Genomic DNA, 19,916 nt, shown 5'->3' on the forward strand with positions numbered 1-19,916 from the left:
AGCCATTGAGACTGCACCGACCACAATCCCACCCAGGCCCTAGTCCCCGTAACCCTATACATTTACCCTAGCTAGTCCCCCTGACACCAAGAATCAATGTGGCATGGCCAATCCACCTAACCTGCACACCTTTGGACTGTGGGAGGAAACCAGAGCACCCGGAGGAAACCCATGCAGACACGGGGAGAACATACACATTCCACACAGACAGTGACCCAAGCCGGGGATTGAACCCAGGTCCCTGGCACTGTGAGGCAGCAGTGCTAACCGCTGTACCACTGTGTTTAAGGTTCTCCCTCCGTGTTAGCAGCCTTTTGTCAGTCTTCCTTGATTTGCTTTATAAAGTAAGGATTTGATTTGATTTATTCGTGTCACATGTATTGGGATACAGTGAAAGGTATTGTTTCTTGCACGCTATACAGACAAAACATATCATTCGTCAAGTACATAAGAGAGAAGGAAAGGAGAGGGTGCAGAATATAGTGTTACAGTCATAGCTAGAGTGCAGAGAAAGATCAACTTAATATCTGATTTGATTTATTATTGTCATATGTAATGGGATACAGTGAAAGATATTGTGCGCTGTACAGATGAAACCTTCTATCCATAGAGTACATCCATCCGTTGACTCTGTCTACACTTCCCGCTGCCTCGGAAAAGCATTCAGCATAATTAAGGACCTCCACGCACCTCGGACATTCTCTCTTCCACCTTCTTCCGTCGGGAAAAAGATACAAAAGTCTGAGGTCACGTACCAGCCGACTCAAGAATAGCTTCTTCCCTGCTGCCATCAGACTTTTGAATAGACCTACCTCGCATTAAGATCTTTCTCTACATCCGAGCAATGACTGTAACACTACATTCTGCACCCTCTCCTTTCCTTCTCCCCTATGTACTCTGTGAATGGTATGCTTTGTCTCTGTAGCACGCAAGAAGCAATACTTTTCGCTGTATCCCAATACATGTGACAATAATAAATCAAATCAAATCAACGATTTCCACAAAGGCACGAACAAGCACAGAATAATATGGCCATGTTTGGGATGGGTGTGGCGGGAACAGGTTTAGGTTGAACTGGCCTTTGTGTTGCCTTCTGGAGATCCCTCCCTCAGCCAGCCCACCGTTCAGTATAACGATGAAGCCTACCTCACATCACTAATAATCAGAATGGGAAGGCGATGCCCTAGTGATATTATCGCCAGACTATTAATCCAGCAACCCAGGTAATATTCTGGGTTCGAGTCCCGCCACGGCAGATGGTGGAATTTACTGATGACTGTGAAACCATTATCAGAAAAACCCATCTGGTTTACTAATGTCCCCTTTGGGAAATAAATCTGCCCCGGTCTGGCCTACATGTGACTCCAGAGCCACAGCAATGTGGTTGACTCTCAACTGACCTTGAAAATGGCCTAGCCATTCACTCAGTTCAAGGGCAACTAGGGATGGGCAATAAATGCTGGCCCACCTGGCGGCGCCCATGTCCCACGAATGAATAAAAAGAATTGTCACGCAGAGGAAGCTGTAATGGAAAATAAAGCTCAATTGGAAGCCAAAATAATGGACCGATCACAACAGGATAATCCATTTGGATCTGTGCTTCTGGAATACAGCCTTGGATAGGGGCAGTATAACAGCATGCTGGTTGCTAAATTTCCATGCAATTTGCATTTATATGACACCTGTTATAAAGCAGAGATGGATCCCCCGCCCTCTGAGAACTAACACCGAAACAGCCAAAGAGGAATACCTCACTTTATAATCTGTAAAAAGTGTGAGAAGTGTGTGAGAAGTGCTCTACCGGGCCTCCTAGTGGTTAAATACAAATAAACCCCTGACACTCTCTCCAAAATCAACACGTAACAATTTATTCATCTGACAGTGAACAAATTAACTAACCGAATAAATCCCTTCTATTAACTATTCCCAAATAAAACAAGATTCTAACGGAATGCTGTTCAAATAAATACAATTCCCATTCATTAACAAAAATAGAATTTAGTCACTCTCTAAATTACAACCAGGTTTTGTGTCTTCCGGAATATTGTGGGCCTTCTCTGTTGATTCTTCTGTCTGGAACTTCTTTCTTCTTTGGTACCTTTGCTATCGAGATGGTGCCTTCTCTAAGACATAGATGAAGCAATGAGAGCCAGAGATTCTCGAGAGAGAAAGTTGAGAGCAGTTAGCACCAGCAGGCGGCACGGTAGCACAGTTGGTAGCACTGCTGCTTCACAGCTCCAGGGACCTGGGTTCGATTCCCGGGGCTTGGGGTCACTGTCTGTGTGGAGTTTGCACATTCTCCCCGTGTCTGCGTGGGTTTCCTCCGGGTGCTCCGGTTTCCTTCCACAGTCCAAAGATGTCCAAAGGGTTAGGTTGATTGGCCGTGCTAAAATTGCCCCTTAGTGTCCTGAAATGCGTAGCTAAGAGGGATTAGTGGGTAAATGTGTAAGGATATGGGGATAGGGCCTGGGTGGGGTTGTGGTCGGTGCAGACTCGATGGGCCAGATGGCCTCTTTCTGCACTGTAGGGTTTCTATGATTCTAGGTGGCAGTTACTCTTCCCTCTTTTTCCCACTGCCCCCTTCTTTTATACCCGTGATGTCATATCAATATTTCTCACAATAGAATTGGTTCGAGGTTGTCAAAACCATCAGATCAAAATTTAATAAGTTTGTGGTATCTAAGCGCCTAGTTCAAATTGATTGGCTAAATTCAAAAGTCTTGGTAAAAACTGCTGTTTGGCCTTTTGATACAAATGTTTCAGTCTGGGCACTCTGTGTACTTGCATTTCAAATCTCTAAGCACAGAAAAAGCACCACCTTTTAACGGGACCATGCAATGCTCCCCCACCCTAGCATTTTACAATTTCACAAACAGTAAATTCTAACTTCCTACCTCCAAATCTACAATTACTTTGATTTGATTTGATTTATTATTGTCACATGTATTGGGATACAGTGACAAAGCATACCGTTCATAGAGTACATAGGGGAGAAGGAAAGGAGAGGGTGCAGAATGTAGTGTTACAGACATAGCCAATGGTGGGGCGGACGGTTCAACAGATTGGAGAATGGAAAATTCAGAGAAAGGGAATGCGAGAATGCGCTTAAACACGGAGGGCGAGACTTCCTCAAATTAGGATCTGGGGCCAAATTGAGCAAGGGAACTTGACAAGGTCAGCAGAGCTTTGGACAGGCTGGTTTATTGGAGACTGTGAAGCAGGAGGCTGGAAAGTAGAGTATTGGACTCGTTCAGACTCACGTTTAACCCCAAGCGTGTGGGCTTTCTGCGAGTTATAAACAGGCCTGTTGTGTTTGATAGCACAGGTAAGAGTTGCAGCAATAGATGGAATTTTTGATTTGATTTATATTGTCACATGTATTAATGTACTGCTTAAGTTTACTTTTTATTCATTCATGGGACATGGGTGTCGCTGGCTAGACCAGCATTTATTGCCCATCCCTAGTTGCTTGAGGGCAGTTGAGAGTCAACTACATTGCTGGCCTGAAGTCACATGTAGGCCAGACAGGACAAGGGCAGCAGATTTCCTTCCCTAAAGGGAACCAACAATCGACAATGGTTTCATGGTCATCAGTAGATTCTTAATTCCAGATTTTTTAAAATTGAATTCAAATTCCACCATTTGCCGTGGAGGGATTCGAACCCGGGTCCCCAGAACATTAGCTGAGTTTCTGGATTAATGGTCTAGCGATAATACCACTGGACCGTCACCTTCCCAAGGTGTCACAAGTAGGCTTACATTAACACCGCAATGAAGTTACTGTGAAAATCCTCCTATCGTCGCACTCCGAGACCTGTTCAGGTACACTAAAGGAGAATTTAGCACGGTCAATGCACCCTAACCAGCACATCTTTCGGACTGTGGGAGGAAACTGGAGCATCTGAAGGAAACCCACGCAAACATGGGGAGAACGTGCAGACTCCACAAAGACAGTGACTCCAGCCGGGAATCGAACCAGGGGCCATGGTGCTGTGAGGCAGCAGTGCTAACTACAGTGCGATCATGCCGCGCCACAGCATGTGGTGGTGAGCTGCCATCTTAAACCGCTGCAATGCATACACAGTACAAGTACACCCAAAGTGCTCAGTGCGTACCAAGTGAGGAAAAGATTCAGAAGAATCATAGAATCCCTACAGTGCAGGAGGCCATTTGGCCCATGCATCTGAACTGGCCACAATCCCACCCAGGCCCTATCCTTGCAACCCCACATAGTTACCCTGCTAACCCCCTTGACACTAGGGTCAATTTAGCATCGCCAAACAACCTGACCCACACATCATTGGATTGTAGGAGGAAATCGGAGCACCCGGAGGAAACCCACACAGACACGGGGAGAACATGCAGACTCTGCACAGACAGTGTCCCAAGGCCGGGAATTGAACTCCTGGGTTCCTGGTGCTGTGAGGCAGCAATGCTAACCACTGTGCCACCCGTGGCACAAATACAATGGGCGGGATTGTATTGTCTCGCTCGAGCGAGACCAGAAATTCCCACCCGAGGTCGATGGAGATTTCCATTCATAGAAACCCTACAGTACAGAAAGAGGCCATCCAGCCCATCGAGTCTGCACCGACCACAATCCCACCCAGGCCCTACCCCCATATCCCTACATATTTTACCCACTAATCCCTAACCTACACATCTCAGGACACTAAGGGGCAATTTAAGCATGGCCAATCAACCTAACCCGCACATCTTTGGAATGGCGGACCCTCGTCCGTTCCAATTCCATGGTGGGCGAAATGGTACAGTTCCAGCCAATGTCTTCTGGGGGGGGGGGGGAGGGAAGAGACACGGACACAAAATGACCTCTTGGTTGGGGTACCAGAGTGGAAACAGTATCCACCGCCTCAGCACTTCAGGATAGAGAGAGGAAAAAAAGATCTAAAAGTTAATTTAACTCATGGCTCACCACTGACTGTTTTTGACAGCAAGTTTATTGCAAAGCTCAGACAAACAAACGTCTAGCGATAACCCCTCTATTACGTTAACTTTGGATCCTTCACAGGAGTTGTGCGGATGGCACATCCTGTAGTTGCAGAACCTCTTGTACCCATGGTAACTCAATTATTTTCTCTTTACTCGGGTTAATCCCAAGGGATGACTACCATTGAGGCAGTGACAATAATCAGTAGCTTTCCAGCGAGCGAGATGGTGGTGTTAAACTGCACCCCCCCCCACGCTCCGTAACTGTTGCTAATTTGCAACTCTCCACTTGAGAAACCTCAGCAGAGAAAATTATCGAGCTGACGAAAACCTGTTGGGTAAACGCCCTTGCAAATGATTCAAGGGGATGGTGGGGCTGGGGGTTAAATCACAGAATCCCCACAGTGCAGAAGGAGACCATTCGGCCCATTGAATCTGCACCGACTCTCTGACAGAGTATCTTATGCAGGGCCACCCCTACCTCCCCCCCTCCCCCAGCTGTATTCTCGTAATCCTACATATTTACCCCACTAATCCCTCTAAGCTGTACATCTTTAGACACTAAGGGGCAATTTAGCATGGCCAATCCACCTAACCTACACATCTTTGGACCATGGGAGGAAACTGGACCACCCAGAGGAAACCCACACAGACACCAACTTATCTCCTCAGTTTTTAGGGTAACGTTTACAATTATTATTTTATGGGACGTGTCTGTCACTGGCCTAGCCAGCAAATAATTGCTCTTGAACAGAGTGGCTCACTTGGCTATTTCAGAGAGACATTGCTGTGGGTCTGGAGTCACATGTAGACCAGACCGGGTAAGGACAGTAGATTTCCAGATTTCTTTTTCTGAAGGACTTGAGTAAATCAGATACATTTTTCAGTGGCTCAGTGGTTAGCGCTGCTGCCTCACAGCGCCAGGGGCCCGAGTTCAATTCCCAGTTCGGGTCACTGTCTGTGGAGTTTGCACATTCTCCGTGTCTGTGTGGGTTCACCCCGGGTGCTCCAGTTTTCTCCCACAGTCTGAAAGACGTGCTGGTTAGATGCATTGGCCATGCTAAATTCTCCCTCAGTGTACCCAAACAGGCGCCAGAATGTGGCAACTGGGGGATATTCACAGTAACTTCATTGCAGTGTGAATGTAAGAAACATAGAAAAACTACAGCACAATACAGGCCCTTCAGCCCACAAAGTTATGCCGAACATGTCCCTACCTTAGCGATTACTAGGCTTACCTATAACCCTCTATCTTACTAAGTTCCATGTACTTATCTAAAAGTCTCTTAAAAGACCCTATCGAATCCACCTCCACCACCATTGCTGGCAGCCGATTCCACTCACCCGCCACCCTCAGTGAAAAACTTACCCCTGACATCTCCTCTGTACCTACTCCCCAGCACCTTAAACCTGTGTCCTCTTGTTGCAACCATTTCAGCCCTGGGAAAAAGCCTCTGACTATCCACTCCATCAATACCTCTCAACATCTTATACACCTCTATCAGGTCACCCCTCATCCTTCGTCTCTCCAAGGAGAAAAGGCCGAGCTCACTCAACCTATGCCCCCCAACCCAGGCAACATCCTTGTAAATCTCCTCTGCACCCTTTCTATGGCTTCCACATCCTTCCTGTAATGAGGCGACCAGAACTGAGCACAGTACTCCAAGTGTGGTCTGACCAGGGTCCTATATAGCTGCAACATTATCTCACGACTCCTAAATTCAATTCCTCGATTGATGAAGGCCAGTACACCATACGTCTTCTTAACCACAGCCTCAACCTCATGAACAAATAAACTTAAACTTAAAGACAATCGTGGTCACGATTATTGAGACTAGCTTTCAATTCCAGATTTTATTAATTTAATTTTCAACAGCTGCCGTGGTGGGATTTGAACTCACATCCCCAGAACATTAACCTGGGCCTTTGGATTACGGTGCACTTGTCTCACTCTAGAAATTGCAAAAGGGGATGCAACACCACAGCTCAGCTTGTAAATGAAGGGGTGATATACTTGGAACTGTTTATGATTAAAGGATTTGACGGGGTAGGAAGAGAGAGAATGATGGAAGGTCCAATGCATGTAGGAATTATACAGTAAATGGCAGAATCCTTAGGAGTATTGACAGGCAGGTACATGACCACCGATCACTGAAAGTGGCAACACAGATGGATAAGGTAGTCAAGAAGGCATACGGCATGCTTGCCTTCATCAGTCGGGGCATTGACTTTAAAAATTGGCAGGTCACGCTGCAGCTGTACAGAACCTTAGTTAGGCCTCATTTAGAATATTGAGTACAATTCTGGTCGCCACACTACCAGACGGATGTGGATGCTTTGGAGAGGGTACAGAAGAGGTTTCCAAGATTATTACCTGGTCTGGAGGGTATTAGCTATGAAGAGAGGTTAAAGTTTATTTACTAGTCACAAGTAAGACTTACATTAACACTGCAATGAACTACTGTGAAATTCCCCTAGTCGCCACACTCCGGCGCCTGTTCGGGTCAATGCACCCTAACCAGCACGTCTTTCAGAATGTGGTAGGAAACCGGAGCACCTGGAGGAAACCCACGCAGACACGGGGAGAATGTGCAGACTCCACACAGACAGTGACCCAAGCTGGGAATCGGACCCGGGTCACTGGCGCTGTGAGGCAGCAGTGCTAACCACTGTGCCGGCCCTGTTGGATAAACTCAATTTGTTCTGACTACAACGACAGAAGTTGAGGGGTGAGCTGATAGAGGTTTACAAGATTATGAGTGGCATGGACAGAGTGGACAGTCAGACGCTCTTTCCTAGGGTGGAAAAGTCAAGTACGAGGGGACATAGGTTTCAGGTGTGTGGGGAAAAGTTTAGAGATGTGCGAGGCAAGTTTTTTTACACAGAGGGTGGTGAATGTCTGGAACACGCTGCCCGGGGAGGTGGTGGGAGTGGGTACGATAGCGGCATTTAAGGGGCAACTAGACGAATACATGAATAGGATGGGAATGGAAGGATACGGACTCTGTAAGTGGATACGGTTTTAGTTTAGGCAGGGAACATGATCGGCGCAGGCTTGGAGGGTCGATGGGCCTGTTCCTGTGCTGGACTGTCCTTTGTTCTTGATTTCCTCTGGTCAGGGAAGACCGGTCGAAGGGGACATAAACTTTAACATTGAGCGAAGCCGGTCTGAGGAATATCGGAAAATGCTTCTTCATTTGAAAAGGTGAGACGGTTCGGGGGCGGGGGACCAGAATTCTCTCTCCTATATTAACCTGCCTGCAATTCAAGCTACCCACGCTTGCCTGTCAGTGATACTCCTTATTCTAAAGCCTGTGACCCTTAGATCGAGATTCCAGCGAGGAACCAGAGCAACACCTACCCTTACAAGCCACTTGTTTCGATAAGATCACTCATTATTCCTCTCTGAACTCGAGGGAATTTTCCATTGAGCAACTCTGGGGTAAGATCAGCAATTCAAGCATGGCGCAGTGGTTAGCACTGCTGCCTCACAGCATCAGTGAGTCAGGTTCGATTCCAGCCTCGGGTCACTGTCTGTGGAGTTTGCACGTTCTCCCAATGTCTGCCGTGGGTTTCCTCTGGGTCCTCCCACAATCCAAAGATGTTACAATTTAGGTTGATTGGCTATGCTAAATTGTGTCTCAGTGTCCCAAGATGTGCGGGTTAGGTGGACTGGCCATGCTAAATTGCCCCTTAGCGTCCAAAGATGTGTAGGTTAGATGGATTGGCTCTGCGAAATTGTCCCTTAATGTCCTAAGATGTAGGGGATTGGCCATGCTAAATTGCCCCATAGTTTTGGGGGATTAGCAGGATAAATACATGGGGTTAAGGGGATAGAGCCTGGTTGATTGTTGCCAGTGCAGGCTCGATGGGCCAAATGACATCCTTCTGCACTGTTGGGATTCTATGATTGTGAAGTGGGGAACTTCCATTGGCCTATGTCTCCTGGCAGGGTGGATGTTGGGTGGGCCTCACAGTGGGCTCTTACATTTCTTCTCCAGCCGTGGTGATCATCCTCCTCCCGTTAGTCTTCCCTTTTAAAATATTCTTCCACAGGATGTGGGCATCATTGGCTAAGTCGGCATTTGTTGCCCACTCCTCATCACCCTTGGTATTGTGGGAGAGCTGCCTTCTTGAACCGTTGCGGGCCTAGGCTCTCCAAACACAGTAATGCCGCCTCCTGTACTTTACCAAGACACTGTCGGTGACTGTTGCCGTGACCTGAACAAGAGGAAGTGGCGGGCCAGAAGAGGAGCAGCCTCAGTGAGATGCACCTGCGGGTCCTGAGTGCAATAAACGGTTGACGAAACTTCCTTCAATTCTGGCGTGGCCTAGCACATCTCCAATCTAACAAACAACAACCTGTTTGAACATATCGGTTGGAAGTGCTGACTGGCTGGTGTTTTTTATTCATTCGTGGGACATGGACATTGCTGGCTAGGCCAGCATTTATTACCCATCCCTCGTTGCCTTTGAGAAGGTGGTGGTGAGCTGCCATCTTGAATCACTGCAGTCCACATTGACCCACAATGCCGTTAGGGAGAAAACAACTGCAAAGGAACGGCCGATATACTTCCAAGTCAGGATGGTGAGTGGCTTGGAGGGGATCTTGCAGAGTGGTGGTGCTCCCCAGGTATCTGCTGCCCTTGTCCTTCTAGAAGGAAGTGGTCGTGGGTTTGGAAGGTGCTGTCTCAGGATCTTTGGGGGGGGGGGGGGGGGGGGAGGAGGAGGGGGGAGTTGGGGGGAAGGAGGGAGCGAGGGGGGGAAGGAGGGAGCGGGGGGGGAAGGAGGGAGCGGGGGAGGGAGTGGGGGGCAGGGGGGAGGGGGGGCGCAGGGGAGGATGCTGGAGAAGCAAAAGCAACACACACATTATTCTTTCCAGCTTCATCCACCAGTTTATTTTTCATTCGTCACCACAAAGGTATTTTGTCTAACACTCGGCAATTTTAACCGGATCACGGCGGCAGAGTGATTGTAAAGAGCTGACAGGGAAGACAGGCGCTCAACCACTGGCAATGCTCGGTGACCCGTGGATCAACCACTGGCAATGCTCGGTAACCCCTGGATCAACCACTGGCAATGCTCGGTGACCCCTGGATCAACCACTGGCAATGCTCGGTGACCTCTGGAAAGACAAGTTCGTATCGGAGTTTTAAAAAAAGTACAATGATCCTATTCAAAAATTTTTAAGACACAATTGTTTGGTCGCAGAGAAGGAGAGGAGTACGACAGCTAATTCGTGAATACAAGGCTCCCGGGGAGGGTGGGTGGGGGGCGGGGGGGGGGGTGCGATAGCCCAGTTTGGAGGGGGAGGGGGGAACTCCGAAGACCACGTGAGAAGCAGATTTCAGCAACAAATTCCCAAGACCAAATCCCATTCCACCGTAAAATCAGAGTCAGCAGGACCACCCGTTTATTATTACATCATATCCTCAAAAGGTTTCTGACTGTTATCACACAACAGCAAAGGGGCAAAAGAAGAAGAAGAAACATTTGCCCCTGGGGGGCAGCGAGGAGGGAAGGAGACCCGCACCCAGAGATCTGTTTCACTCCACCCTGATCCAGCCAGCCACACTAACACCTGTTTACCCAACTGCGTCGGGGCTCCCATCGAGGGAGGACTGAGGAGGTTGAGCGCGCTCAGGATAGGAGAGGGGTTTTGTGGGGGGAGGGAAGTCAAAACGTTTCGGGAATGGAAAGGCGGGCGAATAGGGAAAGAGCTTTCGAGAAACAAAATTCAACCACTTCGGCAAAGATATGAGTTGGTCACATCAGGGTTTGCGTAACATCGCACGAGGTGGGGAAGATAACAGGGCGCGTGCGTGCGGTGGGGGGGGGGGGGGGGGATGTGTACAGGGCGCGCGTGCACGAGGTGGGGAAAGAGCACTCATGGGGGGGGGGGGAGCACGGGGCGTGCGTGCGAGAGGGGAGGGAAGAGCACGGGGCGTGCACGTGGGGGAGGGGGGGAAGAGCACAGGGCGCACGCGCGAGAGGGGGAGCGCATGGGGCGTACAAGCGAGACAGAGGAAGAGCACGGGAGGCGTGCGCAAGGGTGGGGGGGGGAGAGCATGGGGGTGCGCACGTGAGGGGGGGAAGAGCATGGGGGCACACATGCGAGGGGGGAAGAGCATGGAGGTGCGCGCAAAGGGGGGGGAAGAGCATGGGGGTGCGCGCGAGGGGGGGGAAGAGCATGGAGGTGCGTGCAAGGGGGGGGGGAGAGAGCATGGAGGTGCGCGCGAGGGGGGAAGAGCATGGGGGCACACATGCGAGGGGGGGAAGAGCATGGGGGCGCGTGTGAGGTGGGGGGGGGGGGGAAGAGCATGGGGGCGCGTGCGTTAATTGGGGGAAGAGCATGTGAGCAAATGAGAGAGAAAGAGAGAAAGACTGTAGCATTAAAAAGAGAAATGTGTCGAGTTGCAGTTTAGTATCAAGTGGCTGATATTGGGAGGTCTGACCAGATATTCTCAGGGAGTTGGAAGCAGGGTGGGGAAGAGAGGAAGATATCATTTTGGAAAACTGCCCTCAGGGGAGGGCATCAATTTAAAAATAAGAAAGGTGGTCCGTGAGGGAGGTGGTGCCTGCTGGGTGAGCAGTGCTGCAGGCCCCAGAATAAAACTCATCGCATTCAGTTCTTCACAGAGAGGTTCCGACAACCTGGACGGGGGAAAAAAAATATCCAAAATCAGAAGTCAATGCATGAAACAGCAAAGAAATTCTTTTTTTCTTTAGAACAATAGCCAAGTAAATTATTCCATCATGCAGTGCCGTTCTCTCTCTGTCACTGGGATCAGACAGGAATCCTGTTTTTTATTCATTTGTGGGACATGGGCGTCGCTGGCTGGGCCAGCATTTATTGCCCATCCCTAGTTGCCCTTGGAGGGCAGTTGAGAGTCAACCACATTGCTGTGGCTCTGGAGTCACATGTAGGCCAGACCAGGTAAGGACGGCAGATTTCCTTCCCTAAAGGAACATTAGTGAACCAGATGGGTTTTTCCGATAATCGACAATGGTTTCATGGTCATCTGTAGATTTTTAGAGTCATAGAGGTTTACAGCATGGAAACAGGCCCTTCGGCCCAACTTGTCCATGCTGCCCTTTCTTTTAAACCACTAAGCTCCCAATTGCCCGCGTTTGGCCCATATCCCTCTATACCAATCTTACCCATGTAACTGTCTAAATGTTTTTTAAAAGACAAAATTGTGCCCGCCTCTACTACTGCTTCTGGCAGCTCGTTCCAGACACTCATCGCCCTGTGGGTGAAAAAAATGCCCCTCTGGACCCGATTGTGTCTCTCCCCTCTCACCTTAAACCTATGCCCTCTAGTTTTAAACTCCCCTATCTCTGGGAAAAAATGTTGACCATCTAACTGTTCTATGCCCCTCATTATTTTATAGATTTCTAAGTTTCCTATGCTCCAAGGAAAAAAGTCCTAGTCTATCCAGCCTCTCCTTATAACTCAAACCATCAAGTACCGGTGAGAGGGGAGAGATACAATAGTGTCCAGAGGGGCAATTTCTTTTACACAGAGGATGGTGAGTGTCTGGAACAAGCTGCCAGAGGTAGTAGTAGAGGCGGGTACACGTTCTCCCCCGTGTCTGCGTGGGTTTCCTCCGGGTGCTCCGGTTTCCTCCCACACTCCAAAGATGTGTAGGTTAGGTGGATTGGCCATGCTAAATTGCCCCTTACTGTCCAAAGACGTGAAGGTTAGGGGGATTGGCCATGCTAAATTGCCCCTTACTGTCCAAAGACGTGAAGGTTAGGGGGATTGGCCATGCTAAATTGCCCCTTAGTGTCCATAGATGTGCAAGTTAGGTGGATTAGTGGGGTAAATATGTGAGGTTACTGGGCAGACGGGGGAGGGGCTTGGGTAAAATGTTCTGTTGACCAATCAGTGTGGACATGATGGGCCGAATGGCCTCCTCCTACACTGTAGGTATTTCATGATTTCTAGCCAGCCATTTTGAGGTGATACTGGTGATCTGTCAGCAAGAACATCACCTTCCTGAACTGCTCTGCAGACACATGAAGGTACTCAACAACAGCAGCACGAGAAGGAGTAAGCACGAGGAAAAGAAACAATCGCCCGGAAGGAAAATGGGTGAAGGAAGGATACAGGGTTAACTCCGGCGGTCTGGGGGAAGCTTGGCTCACCTGTACAGTCCGCTGGGCCGACCCTCACAGCTCATCATGGTCTGTGCCCTCCCCATAGCTCTCCTCCTGACAGAAAGCCGGAGTGGAAAACTCCATCAGGTATTCACAGCGGCTGGGCTCCGAGGTGGACAGCACGGCCGTCTCTTTGCCACAGGACAGCTTAACCTGTTGCCAATTAAAACAATATTAAAGCCACACTCCTGCAGCCAGCTTCAAGCTTACACATTGGCATGAATCACATTGTGTCCATCTGTTCACCACCTCCACCTCTCCTCCCCCCCCCAAACCCCCCCATCCCCCCTCCCCCTCCCCACCCCAGATGTATCACAGCTTGGGGTATGGCCACTGCTCCGACCAAGACCACAAGAATCTACAAAGTGTTGTGAACGTATCCCAGTGCATCACGCAAACCAGCCTCCCATCCATTGACTCTGTCTACACTTCCCGCTGCCTCGGAAAAGCAGCCAGCGTAATCAACGACCCCACGCACTCCGGACATTCTCTCTTCCACCTTCTTCCATCGGGGAAAAGATACTAAAGTCTGAGGACATGTACCAAGCGACTCAAGAACAGCTTCTTCCCTGCTGCCGTCAGACTTTTGAATGGACCTACCATATATTAACTTGATCTTTTTCTACTCCCTGGCTGTAACTGCAACACTATATTCTGCAACTCTCTCCTTTTCTTTCTCCCCTATGTACTCTACAAACAGTATGCTTTGTCTGTATAGCCCGCAAGAAACAACCTTAATCAAAGGAGATATCTTTTAGTACTACATTGAGGTAGTAACCTGGATTACATTGGCAGCACGGTGGCACAGTGGTTAACACTGATGCCTCACAGCGCCAGGGACTGGGTTCAATTCCAGCCTCGAGTGACCGGCTTTTGGAGTCAGCATGTTCTCCCCATGGATTTCCTCCGGTTTCCTCCTGCACTCCAAAGATATGCGGGTTAGTTGGATTGACCATGCTAAATTGTTCCTTAATGTCAGAGGACTAGTATGGATTAGCGGGTAGGGCCTGGGTGGGATTGTGGTCGGTGCAGACTCGATGGGCCGAATGGCCTCCTTCTGCACTGTAGGGTTTCTATGATTCTATGATTCTATGTAGGGATACGGGGATAGGGCCTGGGTGGGATTGTTGTCGGTGCAGGCTCGATGGGCCGAATGGCCTCCTTCTGCACTGTAGGTATTCTACGACGCGTTCAGGTCCAGGCAAGGTCTCGCACTCGAAGCCTTCCACCCCAGAGACCCAACTGAGCCACAACGTCACCCAACCGACGAGAAACAAAATCGCGACTTCTTGCCCCTGATGTACATGACGCACTATCCACCCATACTGCACAGTTACAAGCCTAAAGGTACTCACCAAAGTAGACCTGCTTGGTCCCTGCCAACAGCCTGTTCCATGTTCATACTTCATCGCACTAAACCTGCTGTGTTCTGGTCCAGCCCACGAGCCCCATATGCTGCACACAAACAAAATGAGGAAAGAAATTAGCGTTAATGTATCGATCCACGTGCCAGCCACTTGGCCAACCGAGCGAACCAGCTCCCTCTCACCTCCAGCTGACGTCAAGATCAGTTGAAACGGAAAGGTGGAATGGGTAGAATAACCTATTTCTGTTCCTCTGGTCCCACGTTAATTTGGTTAATTTTGTCCCAGCTCCCCCCCGCCCACACACACACACCCCCGCCCCCCCCCCACCCCCAGCCCTCCGACACAATCCCCCCAGTCATTCCCCAGCACAATCCCCCGCCACTCACCCACACACACCCCCAAGCCCACACCCACGCACACACCCACCCCCAAGCCCACACGCACGCACACACACACCCCCCCAAGCCCGCACGCACACACAACCCCCCCAAGCCCACACACACCCCCAAGCACGCACACACACACACCCCCAAGCCCACACACACCCCCAAGCACGCATGCACACACACACCCCCCCAAGCCCGCACATACACACTCCCAAGCACGCGCACACACACCCCCAAGCACGCGCACACACACCCCCAAGCACGCGCACACACACCCCCAAGCACGCGCACACACACCCCCAAGCACGCGCGCACACACCCCCAAGCACGCGCACACACCCCCAAGCACGCGCACACACACCCCCAAGCACGCGCACACACACCCCCAAGCACGCGCACACACACCCCCAAGCACGCGCACACACACCCCCAAGCACGCGCACACACACCCCCAAGCACGCGCACACACACCCCCAAGCACGCGCACACACACCCCCAAGCACGCGCACACACACCCCCAAGCACGCGCACACACACCCCCAAGCACGCGCACACACACCCCCAAGCACGCGCACACACACCCCCAAGCACGCGCACACACACCCCCAAGCACGCGCACACACACCCCCAAGCACGCGCACACACACCCCCAAGCACGCGCACACACACCCCCAAGCACGCGCACACACACCCCCAAGCACGCGCACACACACCCCCAAGCACGCGCACACACACACCCAAGCCCGCACGCACACACACACCCAAGCCCGCACGCACACACACACCCAAGCCCGCACGCACACACACACCCAAGCCCGCACGCACACACACACCCAAGCACGCACACACACACCCAAGCACGCACACACACACCCAAGCACGCACACACACACCCAAGCACGCACACACACACCCAAGCACGCACACACACACCCAAGCCCGCACACACACACCCAAGCCCGCACACACACACCCAAGCACGCACACACACACCCAAGCACGCACACACACACCCAAGCACGCACACACACACCCAAGCACGCACACACACACCCAAGCACGCACACACACACCCAAGCACGCACACACACACCCAAGCACGCACGCACACACCCAAGCACGCACGCACACACCCAAGCACGCACGCACACACCCAAGCACGCGCACACACACCCAAGCACGCACGCACACACACCCAAGCACGCACGCACACACACCCAAGCACGCACGCACACACACCCAAGCACGCACGCACACACACCCAAGCACGCACGCACACACACCCAAGCACGCACGCACACACACCCAAGCACGCACGCACACACACCCAAGCACGCACGCACACACACCCAAGCACGCACGCACGCACACACCCAAGCACGCACGCACGCACACACCCAAGCACGCACGCACGCACACACCCAAGCACGCACGCACGCACACACCCAAGCACGCACGCACGCACACACCCAAGCACGCACGCACGCACACACCCAAGCACGCACGCACACACACCCAAGCACGCACGCACACACACCCAAGCACGCACGCACACACACCCAAGCACGCACGCACACACACCCAAGCACGCACGCACACACACCCAAGCACGCACGCACACACACCCAAGCACGCACGCACACACACCCAAGCACGCACGCACACACACCCAAGCACGCACGCACACACACCCAAGCACGCACGCACACACACCCAAGCACGCACGCACACACACCCAAGCACGCACGCACACACACCCAAGCACGCACGCACACACACCCAAGCACGCACGCACACACACCCAAGCACGCACGCACACACACCCAAGCACGCACGCACACACACCCAAGCACGCACGCACACACACCCAAGCACGCATGCACACACACCCAAGCACGCACGCACACACACCCAAGCACGCACGCACACACACCCAAGCACGCACGCACACACACCCAAGCACGCACGCACACACACCCAAGCACGCACACACACCCAAGCACGCCGCACACACACCCAAGCACGCACGCACACACACCAAAGCACGCACGCACACACACCAAAGCACGCACGCACACACACCCAAGCACGCACGCACACACACCCAAGCACGCACGCACACACACCCAAGCACGCACGCACACACACCCAAGCACGCACGCACACACACCCAAGCACGCACGCACACACACCCAAGCACGCACGCACACACACCCAAGCACGCACGCACACACACCCAAGCACGCACGCACACACACCCAAGCATGCACGCACACACACCCAAGCACGCACGCACGCACACACCACCCCCCCCCAGCCCTCCGACACAATCCCCCCAGCCACCCCCCAACACAATTCCCCCCCCACCCCCAGGCCCTGCCCACTCCCTCCCACCCATTCTCTCACACCCCAGGCCCCGCCAATGCACACACTCCCCAGTCCCCGCCACTCACCCACCACCTGCACACACCCCCAAGCCCTGCCCAGCCCCCACCCACTCACCCCCAGGCCCTGCCCACTCATAACCCACCGCCCCCTCCAAGCACAAGTTCTTTCAGTCAAAGACTAGACAACATTTGCAAAAAATCAAATGAAATGATCAGCAAGAATTCACCAGGAATAGGAACAATGAGCGCGGTTCCAACAATCAACCAGATTAAATGCTGACTGAGCACTTCTGATGCCAGGACTTCCCAAACTGTGGACCTCGTCCGATCGTGGAGCTCAGAAGCAGCAAAGGCTGTGGCGCAGCGCAGTCAGACCGAGATTTGACAGCTGTGAGACCCCCTTCAAACCCTCGCTTCTTATTAATAAAAGCAAATTACTGCGGATGCTGGAATCTGAAACCAAAAGAGAGAACACTGGAAAATCTCAGCAGGTCTGGCAGCATCTGTCAGGAGAGAAAAGAGCTGACGTTTCGAGTCCAGATGACCCTTTGTCAAAGCTGACATCTGCTTTGGGCTTTGACAAAGGGACGTCTGGATTCGAAACGTCAGCTCTTTTCTCTCCTGACAGATGCTGCCAGACCTGCTGAGATTTTCCAGCATCTTCTCTTTTTGACCTCGCTTTTTCTTTCTGGCCAGCCTGATTGCTGTAAAAAGGAGACGGCAAAACGTAGGTATTTGTTTTCTTTGCAGGAAACCTGCCTTTTCATCAACTCCCCCCCGCCCCCCACGACGCTCGACTCCTGTTCTCTGCCACCTCCCCACCCCCGTCAGAAACTAAAATAATCCTCTCCTCCCCCACCCTTCCTTCCCAAGCCTCCCCCCTGCCTTCATCCCTCCCCCAATCCTCTCTCCTCTTTCAACAACTCTCGAACCGTCCACGCACCACCCCCCCACCCGACCCAAAATGTTTGCTGCAGAATTGAGCAAACAAAGTCCGGGGCATTGAAAATGGGGTCATGCCGGGTGGGGGGGGGTGGGGGGGGGGGGGGGGGGGTGGAGATAAAGTTTGGGGCGCACAGCCCTGGACGCTGCGACTGAAGCAATTTCTTTGTCCACAGTCTACAAATCAAACTGCGTATGCCTACGTGAATAATTACGTTGTACGAGGGAAGAATTGGAAGTGGGACTCTTGGCTTGAACCCCCTCCCCAAGATCCACTTGGAGGAATAAGGCAACAGAACACACTGGAGAGACACAGCAGGTGGACCTGCGTTTGAGAGGAGAGTGGGCGAACACTTCCCAGTTCGGGTGAAGGTTCTCAATGTGAATTCATTTATTTATTAGCGTCACGAGTAGTCTTACATTGCACTTAAGTTACTGTGAAAATCCCCTAGTCGCCACACTCCGGCGCCTGTTCGGGTAACACTGAGGGAGAATTTAGCACGGCCAACGCACCCTAACCAGCACGTCTTTGGACTGTGGGAAGAAACCAGAGCACCCGAAGGAAACCCACGCAAACCAGTCTCCCATCCTTCGACTCCACCTCCACTTCCCACTGCCTCGGGAAAGCGGCCAGCATAATCAAGGACCGCACGCATCCCGGACATTCTCTCTTCAACCTTCTTCCATCAGTGAAAAGATACAAAAGTTTGAGATAGCTTGAAGTGCGGTCACTAATCTAGAATATCAAACTTGTCTCAGTCATAGTGACCATGTTAGCTATCACCGATTGTTGTGAAAACCCATCTGGTTCACTAATGTCCTTTAGGGAAGGAAATCTACCGCCCTCACGCAAATTGCGTGGAGGACACAGAGAGTCCGCAGAGAGATTTGGATAGGCTAAGTGAGTGGGCAAGGGTCTGGCAGATGGAGTATAACGTTGGTAAGTGTGAGGTTATCCACTTTGGAAGGAATAATAGTAAAATGGACTATTATTTAAACGGTGAAAAATTACAACATGCTACTGTGTAGAGGGACCTGGGGGTCCTTGTGCATGAATCGCAAAAACTCAGTTTGCAGGTGCAGCAGGTAATCAAGAAGGCAAATGGAATGTTGGCCTTTATCGCGAAGGTGATGGAGTATAAAAGCAGGGAGGTCTTGCTGCAACTGTACAGGGAACTGGTGAGGCCGCACCTAGAGTACGGTGTACAATTTTGGTCCCCTTATTTAAGAAAGGATATATCAGCTTTGGAGGGGGTACAGTGAAGGTTCACCAGGTTGATTCCAGAGATGAGGGGGTTAGCTTATGAGGAGAGATTGAGTAGATTGGGTCTGTACTCATTGGAGTTTAGAAGGTTGAGGGGATCTTATAGAGACATATGAGATAATGAAGGGGCCCAACAGGGTAGAAGCAGCGAGGTTATTTCCACTTGCAATGGAAACAAGAACTCGGGGGCATAGCCTCAAAAGACGGGGGAGTCAATTTAGAACAGAGTTGAGGAGGAACTTCTTCTCCCAGAGGATGGTAAATCTTTGTAATTCTCTGTCCAATGAAGCAGTAGAGGCTACCTCGTTAAATGTGTTTAAGTCACAGATAGATTTTTAACCATTAAGGGAATTAAGGGTTATGGGGAGCGGGCGGGTAAGTGGAACTGAACCCACTATCAGATCAGCCATGATCTTATTGAATGGCGGAGCAGGCTTGAGGGGCTAGATGGCCTACTCCT

General features: G+C 51.3%; 1 protein-coding gene across 1 annotated transcript in view; it reads right to left on the reverse strand.

The window, feature by feature from the left end:
- Positions 1 to 11,255: 11,255 nt before the first annotated feature.
- Positions 11,256 to 19,916, reverse strand: part of LOC144487242 (glucosidase 2 subunit beta-like) — a 34,181-nt gene continuing 25,520 nt past the window's right edge. Inside the window, exons 5-7 of the mRNA XM_078205324.1 lie at positions 14,466 to 14,565; positions 13,099 to 13,263; positions 11,256 to 11,601 (exon numbers count right to left, since the gene is read on the reverse strand). Of these exons, the coding sequence (XP_078061450.1) occupies positions 13,123 to 13,263; positions 14,466 to 14,565 (241 nt within the window). The 3' untranslated portion in view covers positions 11,256 to 11,601; positions 13,099 to 13,122. The remainder of the gene's footprint in view (positions 11,602 to 13,098; positions 13,264 to 14,465; positions 14,566 to 19,916) is intronic.

Source organism: Mustelus asterias, unplaced genomic scaffold, assembly GCF_964213995.1.
Source record: "Mustelus asterias unplaced genomic scaffold, sMusAst1.hap1.1 HAP1_SCAFFOLD_663, whole genome shotgun sequence".
NCBI classification, from domain to species: domain Eukaryota; kingdom Metazoa; phylum Chordata; class Chondrichthyes; order Carcharhiniformes; family Triakidae; genus Mustelus; species Mustelus asterias.